Genomic DNA, 18,887 nt, shown 5'->3' with positions numbered 1-18,887 from the left:
CTCTGACTACCTTAAATAGGTCATACTCGTGAGCTTAGGTTATGTGTGATGAGCCTGCAACAAAGGCCTGCAATGTTTAGGACATTACACGCTGATCACCCGATTGCCCAAAAGTAAGATGATCCGTGCTTCAGCGGGCACGTTAAGCGGTCGGTCCCAAAAAGAATATTATAATATGATAATCACAACCTTTAGACGGATCCGGCTACTATTTTTGCTTAGATAAGTATGAGTCGTTACGTTACAATGTCTGGGGCCTGGGGTTTTTACTGACATAAAGTTGGATAGTAGAATATTGAATCAGATTGGATGATGACTGATATCGGATGTAAACAATCATGTAAATTAGTCGATTTGATTTAATGTAGCCCGTGTAGCCCTAAAAGTCCCCTATCCTGAACATGGAAGGATAATTTTAAAATTGTTTTAAAAATACTACATAAAAACTAAATACAATCTATATAAAATTGATATAAAAACAAAATGTGTTGTTTATGGACAAAGTGTAAAAGTGTGTTCAAAAGCTAAAGTAGTGAGATCGACACAATTTATTGTTAATGCTCTTCGCTTAAGGAGGAAATTGTTTTCACTCAATAAGTATTATATTTTTTGTGATATTTTTTTTACTTTGCCCTAAAATATTATTTAACAAAGATATCAATATTGCAACCAGCTTGTAAGTTAAGTTATATTACAAGGAATATTGTTTTCGAACGTACGTAACTGTATAGAAAAAAAATTGTCCACTTCCTTCCTTCCAGGGCTGCCAGATGTACGATTTAAATCGTACTCGTACGATTTTTTGGCATTTCTACTCATGTACGATCGCAAGACTACGATCGTACGGAAAGTGTACGATTTTTCGGTACCTGGCAACATTTCGTAATGAAACAAATGTGTTCCTTCCTCCGGCAGCTTTTATTTTTTTCAACGCTGCAGGCATTTTTTAATCACAAGTGCAGAAGAAATTAAAAAAAGATATGATTTAGATGACCACATTCTATCGAAACTGGACTGTCTTGAATGGTCTTGAACCTACCAATGCTGTTTCCAGTAATTACAGGAAAAAAGTACCGACGTTACTGCCACTCATGATACTGGTTCCAAGAATAATAAAACCCGAGGACATGCAAGTGATGCAGGCGATAGATGATGAATAGCGCAGTTTTCCGAATAAAAATATGATCTCAGAAAATTAGTATAAGTCTAATAAATAGTTTTATTGCATTATTTTTCTGATTCTTAACGAATTATTCTCATTTTTAATAAAACCTTTGAACTTTTAAGTTGTACTATCTTTTCATTTCAAAATTTCCTTGGAATTTGGAATACGATTTTTTTGTAGTTGACGTACGATCTTGCCTTTTTTTCATCTGGCAGCCCTGCTTCCTTCACTGATCAAAATGATCAAATTGCCAAACTGCTAGCAAATGGCTTCTATGGGAAAACATATAGTTTGTCTTCAGGGCATACTCTGAAAGTAATAATTTCTTTAATTTAATTGAAAATAATATTTTGCGTAGTACACATTTTATATTGTGCTAATACTCTTCATCTGATCGATTTTGTTCTGTCAACAGGTACGTATCAAAGCCGACTTATCCTATTTTGATATCGACATGGCTAAGAAAAGAAGTAAATTGAAGTCAAATAAAACGCCACCGGAGACTAAACAACATGTTGTGGAACCTAAAAATGGGGTATCCGATGGACCAGTCACCTTTTGTAAAACTGTGCCGCCGAAGGTATGCAGATTATGCGAAACAAAAGATGGCCCTTTTCTCAATATTTTCGGCGGTGAAAAGAATACCGCTAAGAAAATAGACGAATTAATGCCTTTTGAGGTGAGTATATTAAAGCGGTTTTTCATTAATATAATTGTAAGTGTCATGTATGTTTTATAATTGTTAATATGATCGTTTTAATATTGCGTACTGTCTTCTGAGCCAAATATGTTTTCAATTGTGTTTATTTACAAATAAGTTATGTTAACATTTAGTTAGTGTCTGTATGTCTTCAAATGCACAATGTGTCATACTATGATTATATTGTAGAAATGCTTGGCGAACTCTTATACTGCATTTATGTGTATAATTTTAACTTTAAGACTACATAGGTAGATAGATTGGTTATGTTAAGGAATGTTTTCGCTAGGTCACGAATATTCTTAACCAGAGCGCATGATGAAAATTTTTATAATGGTGGGAGAAGTGATAGTAGTGTGTCAGGATTGTATTAAGTGGAATTTGATGGTCTCACCTTACCCTAATGAGAAATGGACGTGATCTTAAGTATGGAGGACACACACACTTACAGTTACAATTACATCTTTTGATTTGTTTATTTTTATATAGGTACATACTTACTTTGTAAATGTGCATTTGATTGAGCTCTGCTGATAAGGTCATTATACCAGTTTGAAGCCATTTAGTGGTATGTAACACTTTAAGGAATATTAGTTCTATTTGTTTTGTAGGTAGGGTGATAATCTTTTTTATGGATGAACCACATAAAAAAGTTAACATTACAAGTTTAAAAGTGATAGATACTGATTTTCAGACCTTATCTATTGTTCCTGATCGGGCGGTTAAAATCATATAGCGCAGACTGATGGTTTTATCCCCAAAGGGTGCCAAGTCTTATAAGACAGTGATGTATAGGGCTCATGGTAAACTACTCTTCCACATGTTAAATTGATAAAGTACTCTTCTGGTAGTAAAATCTTTGTTAGTTGTTGTGTATCTAGTCAATCTCATCACAAAGCCAGTGAGTGGCCCTGGTGGTAGGTATTCTAGCAATGAGGGACTTCCCAATCGACATTCCCCAAACACACGATAGATGGCGTTGTTCACTTTAAACGTGATAATTACCTATTTTCTCATTGCTGGGGTACATAATTATTCAAAAATGTAACTTAATGGTAGAAGCCTGTATCAAATTAATTGTTGCTTGATATTTGGATCACATTATGTATAAAGGGTGTTAGTGACATCGTAACGAAAACTTTGAGGGATAAGTCAGACCATGATTCTGAGTTGATATCAAGTGGATTTTTCCATCGCAAAAATCATGTATTTTTTTTTAGTTTTTTAAAATTATTTTCAATTCTATACTTTTGCGATGGAAAATTCCACTTGATATTAACTCAGAATAATCAGCTGAATCATCCCCCTCAGTATTCGTTACAATGTCACTTACACCCCGTACAAGTACATACGGGAGCCATACAAGTAGGTATGGGTGTTAGTGACACCGTAACGAATATTGAGGGGGATGATTCAGACCATGATTCTGAGTTGATATCAAGTGGAATTTCCTGTCCAAAAAATTCATGATTTTTTTTGTGTTTTTTTAAATTATTTTCCTATCCATACTTTTGCGACGGAAAATTCCACTTGATATCAACTCAGAATCATGGTCTGAATCATCCATCAAAGTTTTCGTTACGATGTCACTAACACCCTGTAGAATGATGCTGCTACCTATATTGCTTCTCTTTATTTTGACCAGAATAATAATGGTTGGAACTTGTAATTGTACCTTGGTGTAGTAAAAAGATAAAATATGCATATGTCTGTTATCCATAAAATTAAAAGTTTAAAAGAAAAAAACTTAACAACGCCATCTATCGTGTTTTTGGGGAACGCTGATTGGAAAGTCTCTCATTGTCTTGCACAACTGTATATGTTCGCCAGTGTGGGTCAGCGCTACTAGAATCGTCGCCGTGGTGACCGACGCCACTAAGAACAGTTGCGTTGTCCACTGACACATACTTGAATATTATATCAAGAACTTTGACCAATCGCCGTACGACGTTTATCAGCGTAGATAGCATTCGCTGGGTGGGTCTATTGGCTGAAGCCGCGGTCGCGGTGCCGCGGGAACTGAAGTATCTGTTTAAAATATCAAATCAAAATGAAAGTGATTTTGAATATAATGCATAAAACGAATGCCTGACCATATCGAACATTCGACGAAAACATGTTTTATATCTTTTCTAATTAAGCCGTGACCAAGACACCAAGACCACATTTTTATTTTATTTTTTTAGTTATACAGCTTTGATTAGTGAGCCCAACTGCTAGTAGTTATTCAAAATACTAGCAGTTGAGCTAACTATAATTTTTTTTTGCCAGCGACTTTTAGTGCTTATGATTTCCTGATTTTTGTGGAATAGACTTTGATGATCTCATCTTTTTCATTGCTAAAATAAATACGGGTATTTTTATAACGATTTCAGTGCTTGGTCAATTATCTGTTTTTTTAATAGTTGTTATGTAATAGTTTCCTACATATTTGTAGTTTCATATCAACTATGTTAACTTGCGAATTGCATTGTTTTGTTATGCACAACTTTAGAGGCTCTATAGGCTTCTGTGTTAATTGGTTACTGTGTGACCAGTCATGATTCTTTACTCAGAAACTAATGTCAGAATTATCCGAGCACTTCTTGATACTCACTATTATTCCTTTTTAACACCTTAATCATTCTAAAAAAAGCAAGCGTGTTCTAAGCATTTATTAAAAAACAGCCCACCTCTAGCAAGTTAGTAACGCGAAACTTTTGAACGAGAAGTGCTATTAATTTTTTTTACATACAGAATAACCCGAAAAATTTGCGTAGCATTGCGATATGCGTAATTAAAATTGTTTTATTTTTACTCTGCTAAAGACATCTTAACTTTTTTCTAATCACGCGAATTGATGAGCTTAGAGCGAGAGTATTTCTATTTGAGAAAAGTAATTATCCTACATATTTTAATTCGTAAAATATTGTTTTACATACTATGTATGTATATATAACCCATAACACATATTGCAATTCTTAAAATTAAACATTCTAATTGTCATTAATTTAACGTTTTTAGTCCTAAATATCGCTTGTCCTAAAGCGAGCTTGTTGTTGTTTTTACACAGTGCGAGCTAACATGCGAGCTGACCGAGTCAGTTATTGAGGTGCAGCTACTAGGCACGTGTGACCGCGTCATGTGCGAGTGGGACAGTTGCTCGCGTTCGAGTTACTTCAACATTTTTTGTTTTTACTCGCTACATGCCTTCCACCACACCACTCGCACGCCGCTCGGTCGTCAACTCGCACGATTTTGCGAAATGACAGTAGCTCGTACGCTCGGGCCCACGCCGGGTACAGTGTTTCTTGTTTGGGCGACATGATACAAACGAATTATACTACCAGTACACTGGTATAGTAGCTGTCTTCTGCGACGCCAGCAGTTTGCATAGTGTGACCGTGCTAGGCGAGTCGAGCTACTGTCATACGAGTATACAGGCACAGTAGCTGTCTATTGTCACATCAGCTGCTCGCACTGTGTAACCTAACCTTTAGGATCGTAATTATATTTCTCCTAATATACTTTATCCTAATGTTTTCATCATCACTATTGCAAGCCCTAATTTGCCATATTCTTATTAATACTTTTAATCCTAATGCAAAAATTGTAATAGTAAATAAATTCAGTTAGTATTGATCTATGATTCGGGTCTGGCGCTGCTGTTATCAACATACCAACTTTATCGATATGGTAACAAAGTTAACTTTACCTATTATTACATTATACTAAATGCCAAATCGAAACAGCAACGGTAGGACTAAAGACCATTAATAATGTAGCCATGTAGGACAATAAATATTAGGATGTTCAGAAAGTTATTTATTTGTATTTTTATATTATTATGTTGTATTTTTTTAGGTTGCCGAAAATGATGAGCTTCCTCACAACGTCTGCTTCCGCTGTTCTGCAAAAGTAGAAGAACTCCACGAGTTTGTCCAGAAATGTATTAAAACACAAAATAATTTAGGCAATGCTATGGGAATACCTTTCTGTTTAGTTCTTAAGTCTAAAAGAGACCGGTCACTGTGGGAACAAAAACTCAATAGGTCCAATATCACTAATGACGATATATGTGATGCAGTAGTTAAAAAAGCTATTGAGGAAATGCAAGGATCGCAAAAACAGGCACCTGTTAGAAAAGGTGTTACTGCGGCGAAACCGAATACTAAGACGTCTTCACATACAACTGCCACCGTAAATGCTACAATTAATGAAGAAAAATCTTGTAATAAAACGTCTTTAAATGGAACAACTTCTGGAGATACATCTAATAGAACTTCTGTAACTGCTACTGTGGAAAAAAAATCTTTTCTGAAACCAAAAGCGAAACCTGTATCCACCAAAACCGTTACATCTGAACCTGAAAGTTTCTTAGCGCTGGCTAGCGACGATTCAAATATACCTATAGTTGAAATTAGAACAGAAATCATCGAGGATGAAGAAACTGAAAATAGTTTAGGCCCTCAGAAAACTGATAAAATTCCTTTTACTAGATCATTAAGATCGAGTAATTCTGATACTGTACATCAGGTTTCAGAGTTGGTAGTAAATAACAAAAATGTTGCTAAAGGTAAAAATAATAACAATTCTACTCTACCAGATAAAGAAAAAAGTAAAATTAATATGAGTGAAAATACTATGAAGAAAAATGTGGAGGCAGAAAAGACAGTAACGCCCAAGCCATTTAATATTATGGATCATATCAGTATCATAAAGGTAAATGGTGTGGGGGTTCTGTTTCAGTGCAGCATGTGTAAAAGAAATTTTCTGAAAAAGGACGTCGTGATGTCTCACTGGTGTGCTAAAAAAGGAGTACCTAAGGAGGATTTCACGAAGATACCTCCGCCCCCTGATCCTCCTAAAGTTCCAAATATAAAATACATTAACACAACCTCTGATGGAAGTATAAAAAAACAAATTCTTGATAGTAAAGTTATCAATGAAAAAAATTGTCAAAAATTAGAAGACCAAAAATCTGTAGAAGTAAACAGAAGCTGTTTGGAAAATAGACCCAAGCCTAAAATGGGTCCAGCTAGTAAAGTAAAAAGGCCACCTGACAATGCTCTCCCAGCTGTAGGAATGTTGGTCACTCCAAAAGTGCCATCTCCTCCACCAACAAAGAATCATTTGGTAAACTCTCCTGTTCAGGTTTCTGGTACATTGGGTGCAAACTGTCATTACAAGCTTGTGTCTGGGCCCAATAATACATTTACTTTAGTTGAAAAAGAAAAAACGTCGAAACAATATTCACCACAGAAAAGGAAACTGAATGCTGATAAAATAATTACCATTGGAAGCAATGCTAATGAACAAGTTGCACAAAAAGAAATAACAATTAGACAATATGCATCAAAAAAAAGAAAGTTAAATAACGATAATGAAATGTCAATTGAAAGCAAGGATAATGTCCCACAAACTTCTCGTCATACATCAGAGAGACCAGTTGTTTCTACGAAAGATGCTCAACAGCCATCTGTAAGTCAGCCATATCCAGTTGGACTAATAAAAAACGTACCTCGTCATGGTACGGATACAGCTGTTACTCTTCCGACTCCATTTACGACTTCTGCCCAGAAAAAGCAGTCTTACACAATTGTCCAAACTGGCCATCCTAATAAACTTCTTATATCGGCTAAGCCGCAGCCACCAGCCCAGCAACCAGAAAAGATAGAACTTAAGAAAATATCTGGACAACAAGTACGTGAACCAGTTCAACCCTTTTCAATTACTCTTGTAGAAAATCAACCAAAAGATATAGGTGACTTTTTCACATTCATCAACGTAGACCCATTGCTACAGCCTTCGTATGTCCTACCAACAGATACTTTACTTCAAGAGTCTCAGATATCAAGAACACTCTCGCAAAACACCCAAAATTCATGTGGAAGTTCAAATACTGTTAGCTATACATGTAATATGTGCAATGAAACGTTTAGTAGAGAAAAGAAACTATTAGCGCACATTCAATCTCATTACAATAGAATGGACGAAGAAGACAATTATCGGTCGGACAAACCTAACCGGAATCGAAGGAAGAAAAAGTAATTAAGATTAATTATTTCCCAGCGATTATTTTTATATGGTACAGGTATAAACTGTAACGCCTGTACACTTAAGATTAGCCCGCTAATACTACTATACCATGCTCTGCCTACGAAGAACATAAAAAACAGCCTGAAATTTTATGATGAAACTGTCATATTCGTAATTTTGGCCGTAACAGGTAACCAATCGATTAACTATTACAGAAATGGTGCCTGTGAATTGCATATTATATGTATTTGATTTTGTAAAATACCTGCCCTTACCTTAATGTAACGGATTTGTCGTGTCCATGTCTGCTGCAGTCGGAGCCTAACTACTTTTGTTTTTAAAGAGAAAATCGAAGTTACGGGGCGATATTGTGCAGCACAATAGTTTACGTAGAGGTGTCAACACGCAGCTCTGTAAAGTTCTATAGTTGTATGTTGTATAATAGAGTAAGTTTAGTTTACACATAAAAGTGATTAAGCAGTAGAACGTAAGCGAATATTTAACTGATTAATTTACACATTTCAACATGCCTGCGCCAGGTTTAATTATGTAATTAAATATGTTATAATTTCGAAGACATGCCTTTAAACTCTTTATTCGTACCTAAAGACGGTACCTACTGTAGCTCTATATATTCTAAAATACTTGTTGATTTTAATTGATTTAATTCATTATAAGTGATATTTAAATTCAATTATAGTGTGTTGTGTGATACTCCCTGTCTGGATCACATTTTGAAATACTTTGAATTACTTTATTTATTATTGGTATACACACGTATAATTAGATATTATATACCTTCTCGTAACTTCTATTTAGCAAAACACTATAGTTATGCAACTTCTTTTGCATAGAATCTCTTACTTTAAGAGTTGTAAAAATGTTTAATGCATCGACTTTGTTAACTTTTTTATCATTAAACTTATGCTAATCGATAAAGTAGTGGGTGATATCTGATCAAAACATGTTTCCGGAAGCAGAATACAGGCGTTTGGGTTTGTTAATTATTATAGTTATGACCAAAACTACCGAAAGGTTTAAATTTAAAACGAAAATTTAGTTAGAGGGGCTCTTTGGCTACCAGAAAGACCGCCATGTATGTGCAGTCACAAGATAGAACCTGCACTCTTAATTTTTGTATTTCAAACTTGCATAAGTCCACCATTTCGGCACGAAGTTAACTGTAAGTGTATTTCTGCGATATGGTCAGGAGGATTAGCATGCTTGTATATCAAATAATTACCAAGTGCATCATAATAAATTAGCATGTAAAAATAAAATTACAGCAATCGATCAATATTTCAATAAGTTTTAAGTACTTCCTGTTAATGATGCTAATTCCTGTACACACCATCAAATTTTATTTTAAGTTCTACCTGTCATTTACTTATCCGCTGAAAAATAAAAGGACGGGTATCAACAGCCATAAAATCTATGAAACTAGTCAATTTTAGGTAGAAATTAAAAAAAAAACAAAATACGGAGATTCTGAATTAGACCGTATATATATTTTTTTTAATTAACAGTTGGCAACCATCCGTCTCTTTCCTTTTCGGCGTATAATAAATTGACAGGTATAACAAAATAAAATTAGGATGTGTCTGCAGGAATCGGAACCACTATCATTGTTCTCCGCTAGACGGTGCTGTGTCATCAATTTTATTCCTTTACTAGATGCATTTTCATATAAGATATTCAGTGTGCCTTAACAAGTTATCATAGAGTGACCACAAGATCTTTAATGTTACTAATTGTAAATTGTAATTGTAAATACCTATCTACCGAGTGAGGTGGAAACATTCGGATAAAACAAAACATAACTACTTAAGAATTGAAGATTGTGATGTTTATGTTTTTCTGACGAATATTTACCGTTTTGTGGAATGTAGATAGGTATCATATTTATAAGGTTTTGTGTACCTGTTTCATTATGATTAGGAAACTCCAACCACCCATATTTGGTGCTCCTTACAAAAAAAGCTAGTAAAGTCATTTAATATGCTTTTTAACTTTTAGCCGTAGCATGGAGCCCGCATATTGCGCGTTACGTAAATATTATATGTTTCTACCAGTGATAATTGGTTTATTTATCGTATGGCCATTGGCGTTGGTTTATTCATATATCGCGTCCACACGATATGCGGGCTTCATACTACAGCTACTGTTGGTCTTCTTAATTATTTTTTGTAAATCTTAAATTTGTCGCGTATACGTACATACTTATACAGTTTAAATCATTGTATTGCGTCACACAGATTTTTACTGACCTACCTAACTTCTTAACTGAAGTATTGTAATAGTCGCCTTATTGGCATTGTTGGTAAAAACCGACACAGTGGTCATTCTAAGATAGGCGTAAAATAGTAAAATTGTTCACCAAAGTTTACCAACGACTGATTACCAACAAGGGCGCTGAAGGCCTTAATGACACATGAGTTGGGAATCGTTCTTTATGCAACACCTAATCGGAAAGTCCTTTCTTCCTTTTTGAAAAATGGGGATTAAACTACGGCATCAGGAGGGAGGATAGTGAGTGCTTCTATAATGTACTACTGAGCATGGTATAATTTTTTTTTACTGAGTACAGTGAGTGATTTAGCTTTAGACATAAATACAACTTTTCACTTGGTACTGCGTAAAAGTTTTAGCTAAGGATTCACCCAACTCTTTGGGAGTTAGTCAACGGTCCTTATAACCGGACGTAAATTTTTCGAATACTGAGAGACGATGACGGAAAATTCCACTTGATATTAACTCTGAATCATGGTCTAAATCATTCCCCTCAGTATTGGTTACGAAGTCACTAACACCTGTATAGGTGTGACATATAGGTTAACAAGGTAATGTTGAAAGAAAACATTTAACAATTGATTGGCGCTATTTTGTTTTTAAGTATTTTTTAAGAAGGTATTTTATGAATATGTACTAAACATGATAAAGTTAAAAAGAAATAATGTTTACTAATAGTTATTTTTAATAATTCATTTTTCGAAAGGCCCGATACATATTATAAATTTAAATAATTAACATTCAAAATACATAATCCGCCTATTAAGTTAACACGGCAGATCACCCTATGTTCGGTTGCCTTTTCCCATGGAACAATCGAGAATAAAAATAAAAGGCTACATTGTCTCACAGAGAATAAAGCGCGCTTTTCCTCGCTGCTTTTACGTAAGGAAAGGACCATTTTCGTGCTGGAGAGGTGAAAAATAACATTATACTTACTTGTTAAAACTATTACACCTCACTCACGCACGCCGTATTGTTTTGACGATAATTTGTAAGATTTTTTATTACGTTTTTTTCAGCACAATGATCAAACCATCACCGTAAACTATTAACGATTCACTACATTCCGGAATAACTATACTTATCTTTGTTTTGTAGTTTATATCGTAGGTATTATTCTAAGTAATCGAATGAAAGTTTAGATATTTATTTTGTTTTGCACGATGATGCATTTTAAGTTTTTTTTTATTTGTTTATTGTCATCTTATCTAACAATGTGGGTTGAGGGCAAAATAAAACTATGCGATTATGTTAATTGTTGTGAATTGTTCCATATTAAGTGTTTATTGTACGCTTTTAGGAGTTGATACCACAGACTTATTACATGGCAGGTACCAACTGTGAAATTGTCACATCTCAATGTCTGGGGTGGGTATAGGTACTTGTTAAAAACACATTTGGCTTAAATCGTAATTAAGGTAAAATTTCTTAATAAATACCACGGTACCTAGGCAATGGGATGTGAGCTTATGTGGTCTAAAAGTACACTGTAAAACCTACGTTATCTTGGCGTGACTACGCAGAATCATATTTTTATATTGCTACTTTCATATCACAATTAAAATATATTACAACGTTGGTTTTGCCAGGATAGGTCAGGCCGAGTTACTGGGAAACTTTGATAACGTTTTATAAGTTTAAGATATTTTGTAAATACATAGATTTCAGTGTATTTTATAAGTATATCATTTCCTACTTTATTTTGAGTATTTTCTTGTTCCGCCCGTTTTAAAATTATTCAAATATGTGGTCAGGCGCTGTCTCATTTAAAAAAATTAATAGGTATTAATTTTGAGCACATTCGAACATACACACATACATAAACTCACGTCTATTTCCCACCAGGGTAAGCAGCGACTACGGAATTCTATTTGCTACGATCCTGACACACTTTTCTTGCTTCCTCCACATGCATCAACGTTTCATACACGCACTCCGGTTCAGATAAGATCGTACGGAACCTTTTCTAAGAACATCTCCGATTTGGTCAATGTATGTCCTTCCTCTCCCAGCCCAACCACGAACCTTCGCTTTATATACTGCTTTAGTAATCCTATTATCCATCATCCGCTCTACATGTACAAACCAACTTAACATTCCCTTCTCAATCTTGTCACTATATCGTATTTTACACCACATCTCTCTCTTATCACACTGTTACTCACTCTATCACTCAATTTAACACGGCAGATACTACGCAACGACCTCATTTCTGCGGCATTAATCCTACTTTCATGATTCTGCGATACCCAACATTCACAACCGTACTTCAGCGTAGGAACAAGTATTGCATTGTGAACAGCCATCCTAGCATCACATTCGTGACGCATTATTTTGGCGGTGGTGTACCTATATATAAAGGGTCTTATGACATCAGTATTACATATTATTATTATCTCGTTTAATTGAACCAAGAATGTGTTGGTATATCAATACATAGCTATCAAGCTAAGTAGGTCCCTTATTCTTATTTTATTAAAAATTTTCATTAATCCTGAAATTGAGGTGGTATTACGGGTGTCATATTATTACATTCTTTGTCATCATGTTTTTTTTTTCAGTTATATAAATGAAACTCGAATGAAGATGATTAGTTTATTGACTTGTTATGTAAGTACAATAAGCTTACACTTAGTTTTAAACACACTGTATTGACTAACAGAGCTCAAAGATAGTCTTGTGAAGACATTACAATAGATTGATACTTAATCTATAAAGATCTGACGCAAGTGACTTTTGTTTTGACCAATCTATAAGTTAAGCGACTATAGTGGTAAATACCTACGTAGGTGTAATGTATCACTACGGTATCTATATTCGTGTTTATACGTAAGTGTCGGAATCTACAGGTAATACATTGAAATTACATGTATGTAATTGAAATTTTAAGATTTGGCAATAGATATGTATGGTTCATATAACTTCTGACAAATACAGGCGTTTTCTTTGCGATCCTGACATGACATAATAGGTAATTCCAATTTCCGAATACAAAACCAATAATTATATATTTGTATTAAATTACGACATTACACCAAGTACGCGAGATAAGATATTATTTTGCACACCTTTGTACACACTATTTCACTTTACAAAGTGGCACTTAATCAACTATTTCGTTGTTCTTTAGCCCGCATTTGACAAAAGTTTTACTACTTACGTAATATACACCGAGAAAAGATAGGTACGTCGAAATTATAATGATCAATTTTGTATCAAATTCTTAAAGAAATTGATTTGAAAATAGCCTTATTACTCTTCAAATTACAATTTATATTATAACAGTATCCATAAATCTATCATTTAAAATCACATAATTTTGATATGTTTCGGGAATCAAGTGCAGCACCGTTTAGCATGCCTCTAATTTGATATAGTTTAAATGGCAAAGTACCTACTAAAAGGGTTTACAAAATGTTTCATAAACACTACAATATCGATCATATTAAAATAGGTAATTACTTTATCAACTATTGGCTATAATCTATGATATGTTTTTTACCTACTGCTAAGTTTATAATAAATGTATCCATGGTCCTATTCTGGATTTTTCTAAAAGCCAGATATAAAGCGCATACATTCTTTCAACGATTTTTTTTAAATTTTATAATCTAAGAAAATTTCACACTCGAACGTAATTGGCCGACTTTTAGCTTTATATCTCGCTTAGAATGGACGCAGACGTTAAATGGAGTCGCCTCTGATTATATAATTAGTGAAAAAGGTAAAGTTGGATACTACCCACTGCTGTGGGCGGTAGGGGATATCGAAACATTCGTGATAGTCACACACACAATTTAAAGGATCGATCGAAATTTGAGTTATTGTCAGGGTTATCATTCTTAGTACATATATGTATGCCAATAATAAGTATATTTTTGATATTCCGACGTCCGAAAAGAGATAATACTAAATCACAGTCTTACGCGGACATCAAAAACATAATTTGCGCTTGTATGTACTTTGAAAGATAAAGACGCGAGATTTACCCCTGATCCATAACTTCAGCTTGTAAATTAATATAAACAGAAGCAAATACACACAGACAGTGATGAAATAAATAATCTAAATTGATATGAAATGATAACCGCCGTAAAAAGTCGCTAATACCGAATTTATATAAATATGCAGAGGAGATATTAGGTCAGATCGAGTCTACGTGGCCGGTAGTAGATATCAATCTGGGAACTAATAAGTATTCCTCAACTCATTGCTGAATAATTACTGGACATACGCACCATTCTCACGGGATTTTAGGGAAGCAGAGGGGACGGTATTACTTTCTCCTGTATTTAATGGAGTCGTATGGAAGGTAACTGTAGAAGGATGAGCTGATGGGTGCAAATTGGACGACGTGGTAGTAATCAGAGGCAGACTCCGGTGCTATTCAGTCGAGGAAGCCGGTGTTTACCAGCTTCTCTAGGAAAAATTTAACATCGCCGAGTTCAGAATCCTTGATGCCAAGAGATTTAAGCATGCCGAGGTCACCATTTTCGACAGCCATGAAGACAGAGCGCAGGTGTTCCAGATCGGACCTCATCAGATGAAGAGCGGCGCCGAAATCTTCTATGGTTTGAGATTCTGCAATATGATTTTTCCTTGATTGAATAACATTCAGATTGTTTACAAAGAGTCTAAAGTTAATGAAGATGGTTTTACCTGATAAAGCGATAGCTACTTTCTCGACGCCGCCTAGCGGTTCCAGAGCATCTCTTGCTTTGCTTCCGAATAGTTTTTCCAGATAGTTAGGTCCATGGGATGCCAGCAGCGACTGGAGGAAAGATGCAGTTTCCTCTACAGGAGGACGCTTAGCTGAAATGAAACACAATCGTATTAAAACATGAAAGTTGAATCGATTTTGATGAGATTGCACAAGAATTATTGCATCGGCTACATTAATGAGGGCTTCCTTCATACAAAAGACATCAACGAGTTCATTGTTATTGTTTCATAATGGTTTTTTGGACGTGTATGTCCACGTATTCCGAATCTGTCCGCACAAAGGCCCTGGTGGGTGACTGATTTAGTATATACTTACTCGAATTTTCCCTTTCGGAGCAGTTTACTAGATTCTCAATTCATCATTAAAAAAGTAATTATAAAGCTTTAAAGCGACTTCAAACTCTGTCTACTTATAGAAAGTATGAAATAATATTTTGTTGAATACAAGGCCTGAATCTTTATTCTGAAGTTAATAAAAAAAAATACAATCGCGCGCAACTCGCGTATTTACCTGCAGTGCACAGCTTAGAATCTTCGTCGTACCCATCAATGCAGTCCGGGGCTCCATCGCAGAGGTATTGGATAGAAATGCAATTGCCGTCAACGGGACACTTGAATGGTTCATAAGGGTGACAATATTCTGGAACCAAATAACAAAATAAATAAGTACTTAATTAAATAACTATAATTAGTGGTCCATAAGATTTTATAATATTTTTATGGTAAGAGTGGTGTGTTGAAATACGTGCGTGTTTTTGAAATCCATCATGCACCTAGAATCCATAATATTAAAAATCATGGTACTACGCCAAAAATCTTTGCGAAGTCAATTAAATTAAAACAATAAAGTCAACAATGGCTGTTGTGAATTAGTCGTTTCATCAATACGGCTTTCAATATTTTGAGCGTAGGTGGGTAGTGCCAGACAATGACAGACCTTCCACGCTACGTTTCCAAAAAACAAACTATATGGTACTGTACTGCGTTGTTTTTATTTATCCTTCTAACTTCATGGATCAGACATATGCGTGTTTTGTCTTTGTTTTTGGGTATAAATGATGACCCTTAGTACCCAGGCACAACACATGTCGCAGCATGCATTTTGAACAAAATAAAGAGTAGTAATAGGTAGTAACATAATTATTATACATATTTGATTTGTATATATGCCTCTGCCATTATATTAAACTTCGAATAATTATTGTGTACCCGAGCAATAAAAATATAGGTAGGTAATTATCCCGTTAGAGTTATACAGCGCCATCTATGTTATTGGAACATTTGGCGTGGAAAGGCCCTCATCAGTGGTGCGAGCGGCGCAATTAACACTGATCCACCCTGGCCGCAAACTAACTTCATCGAGTTAGATTGGGGCCGCATAAAACTCATACGGAGTGGCCGTAAACTAATCGAAAAATTTTGTATGTTAAAGGGCAGAGGGGTGTCATTTTGAAGTCTCGCACCACTTAAATATTTTGCTAGGGCCGCCACTGGACGTCATTACCAGATCGTTTGGTGTGATGGCCGTAGAGGCGGTTCAGGTCGAGCGCAAACACGGTGTGTGGCAACGCGCAGCACAGAGCCACAAGCGCGGCCACGCACGCCGCCACACGGCACGACGACATCCCTGCAACAAACAAACATTATTAGTGTAATGTAGGTACACACATATTTTCTTGTATGCGGCAGTTCTGCAATAAACGAGCTAACGAACGGTTGTGTTTCTCTTGCGCATACCTAGCTATGTACTTATCGTGGAACATCACAGTGGCGAACGAGAATTTCATCGTGCGTGCTTAAGTGTTAATAGTAAGTACTTGCGAAAGAAAACGGATACTTATTGTAAGCGATGTCTATCGGCAAGGTGTGTGAATTTGATGTGGAGACGGGTGTGTGGTCATCTAACGTGGACCTTTGTTCTCACTAGTTCGATTCATTAGTTCGATCGTCGATCTTTTAGAAATGTATTTCGCGGCGAATAGTGTAAAGGACACTTTGAAATTACTTACCGTGAGATGCGGCATATGAGCTACTGGTAAACTTAGCTAGCACAGTAAGTAAGTTTACTTACTGTTAAAAAGTTCTACTTGTAACATAAACAGCGTATAACTGATATACGTCCTGGGTACAAACCTCCCAATCAAGCGGAAGAGGTATGGGTGTACTAGTCATAGCGTAACATATTATTATTAAGAAAATGACGAGAAGTGTCAGCTGGATCCAGCACCATTATTATTTTATTTAGTTTAAGGAACGAAACATCGCCATGTGGAATTCACCAGACAAAGACTTAAGTGGTTGCTGTTTACATTCACATAGAAGCAAAGCGACCTTGCTGAGACATTATTGTTATCTGCATTAAAGTATTTTTGGTGAATGTCCCGTGTTCGAGTTTTCTTATTATGAATCTGTTTGGGTTTCTAGCTCCTTAGTTGATTGAGAAAAGAAAATGATTGATTCATTTCGACCACTAAAATATTTAAAATTTAATTTGGTACCTAACTACCTAATATAAATCAGGACAATAATAAAAATGGAATAGAACGGGTATAGAAGGTACCTTAGCTTCCGCATAAAGTTTTCGGTCAGGGCAGCAGGGACTTAAAGCAAGTAAAGGGGTTTCCGAATGGCCAAAGTTTTAGATTTACTTAGATCTCGCTCAGAAGTTCTGACCTCTAACTCTAATTAGAAGATTATATCTGTCTGTAACTGTTGCTTACCTACATAAAATAAATAAATAGTTAATTAACCAGTAATCACCACATGTAGGAAGGTTGTCGATTTGTTACACCAGGGGCATTATAAAGGCCATATCGAAGCAATTCATCTAAAAATGCAATACTTATTGCTTTTTGACATTTCTTGACATTATGCACTTACTTTTAAGCATATGAACAAATGTAAAATTTGCAATATTGCGTTTTAGATGAATTGCTTCTATGTGGCCTTTTTAACTCCCCATACGTAGGTATGATACGTAGGTCATATACCTACTGCCTAATTAAGGCCTCTGAGTAGTATAAGTATCTACAATGCCGGATTGATAAAATAAAGCGGGATTGATTACCGGAATAAGTGTTTTCATAAGAAAATGAGTTTATTCCAACACTAAAGGAAAAATCTGAGTGTTCATTTGTTGTTCCATTTTTTCCAATTGTGATTACAAGTTTATTTGCAATTGGTAAACTATGTCGACGTATGGAGGCAATAGTTTTCCAACGGCAAAGTCAAAGCTTCCTTGGGACTCTAGGTGCGTGAGTCGAAAACGTCTGAAATTGGTTAGATCTATATAGGTTATCATTTTATAATTTATCTTTGACCGAATCTTACCTATACTGATCCCGAACAATACCTACTTTTAAAGCTAATCTTTCTTTTCTTAGCATCGATACTATTTTTCCCAGCAGGGAACGTCATTAGGGTTGTAACAAACGGAGTGGAACAAAGACGGCAGAGTTGTTTAATTAATGATGAAACAACGTGGATAAAACATTAGTCACTAACAGTCAGGGCCGGAATTAACAGTCTGTTCTTCTATCGAGATCATCAACAATTCAAAACGTGTTTAGTCCAATTTTATCATTCATGTTCTTTGTTAAAATTAAAAGTAGGTACTTAGTTAATGGTACCTGCCTGCCTAAGACAAAAAAAGCCTAGCTTTGCATTGAATCGACGCAACCTACTATCTTATTGATTATTTTTAATTTGAAATCAAAATGATCACAATTTTTAACACTTACTTACTTTCGTTTTTTAATGTCGTCCTCATTCTACAGAAAACGAGGTGGGTCGTAACAGTATAAGTAATATTAATTTCATGGCTTTTATATCGTCATCCTAATATAGCTCCGTGAACAGCTTGAGAAAATAATCACGTTTTGATGTGGTTTATTAACAAATCCTAGCAAAATGAACGGATACGCTAGCTTCAATTCAGGTAAAACATTGTAGTCTCAGTTTTTACCAGGAATGAAACTAGCATGTTTCGAG

At 35.3% G+C, this 18,887-nt stretch overlaps 2 protein-coding genes across 2 annotated transcripts in view; one reads left to right on the top strand and one right to left on the bottom strand.

Annotated features, from left to right (window-relative positions):
- Positions 1-1,381: 1,381 nt before the first annotated feature.
- LOC126380447 (uncharacterized) lies at positions 1,382-11,875 on the top strand. The gene is made up of 3 exons (XM_050029859.1): positions 1,382-1,480; positions 1,581-1,844; positions 5,709-11,875. Exons 2-3 carry the CDS (start codon positions 1,620-1,622, stop codon positions 7,893-7,895), a joined length of 2,412 nt encoding a protein of 803 aa, XP_049885816.1. The 5' UTR covers positions 1,382-1,480; positions 1,581-1,619; the 3' UTR covers positions 7,896-11,875.
- Positions 11,876-12,756: 881 nt separating this feature from the next.
- LOC126380483 (IDLSRF-like peptide) overlaps positions 12,757-18,887 on the bottom strand; it is a 43,576-nt gene continuing 37,445 nt past the window's right edge. Inside the window, exons 2-5 of the mRNA XM_050029926.1 lie at positions 16,402-16,524; positions 15,409-15,537; positions 14,835-14,987; positions 12,757-14,756 (exon numbers count right to left, since the gene is read on the bottom strand). Of these exons, the coding sequence (XP_049885883.1) occupies positions 14,563-14,756; positions 14,835-14,987; positions 15,409-15,537; positions 16,402-16,522 (597 nt within the window). The 5' untranslated portion in view covers positions 16,523-16,524 and the 3' untranslated portion in view covers positions 12,757-14,562. The remainder of the gene's footprint in view (positions 14,757-14,834; positions 14,988-15,408; positions 15,538-16,401; positions 16,525-18,887) is intronic.

This window comes from Pectinophora gossypiella, chromosome Z (assembly GCF_024362695.1).
Source record: "Pectinophora gossypiella chromosome Z, ilPecGoss1.1, whole genome shotgun sequence".
NCBI lineage: Eukaryota > Metazoa > Arthropoda > Insecta > Lepidoptera > Gelechiidae > Pectinophora > Pectinophora gossypiella.
The sequence above is the reverse complement of the archived record's forward strand: the minus strand, read 5'-3'. Positions and strand labels throughout refer to the sequence as shown.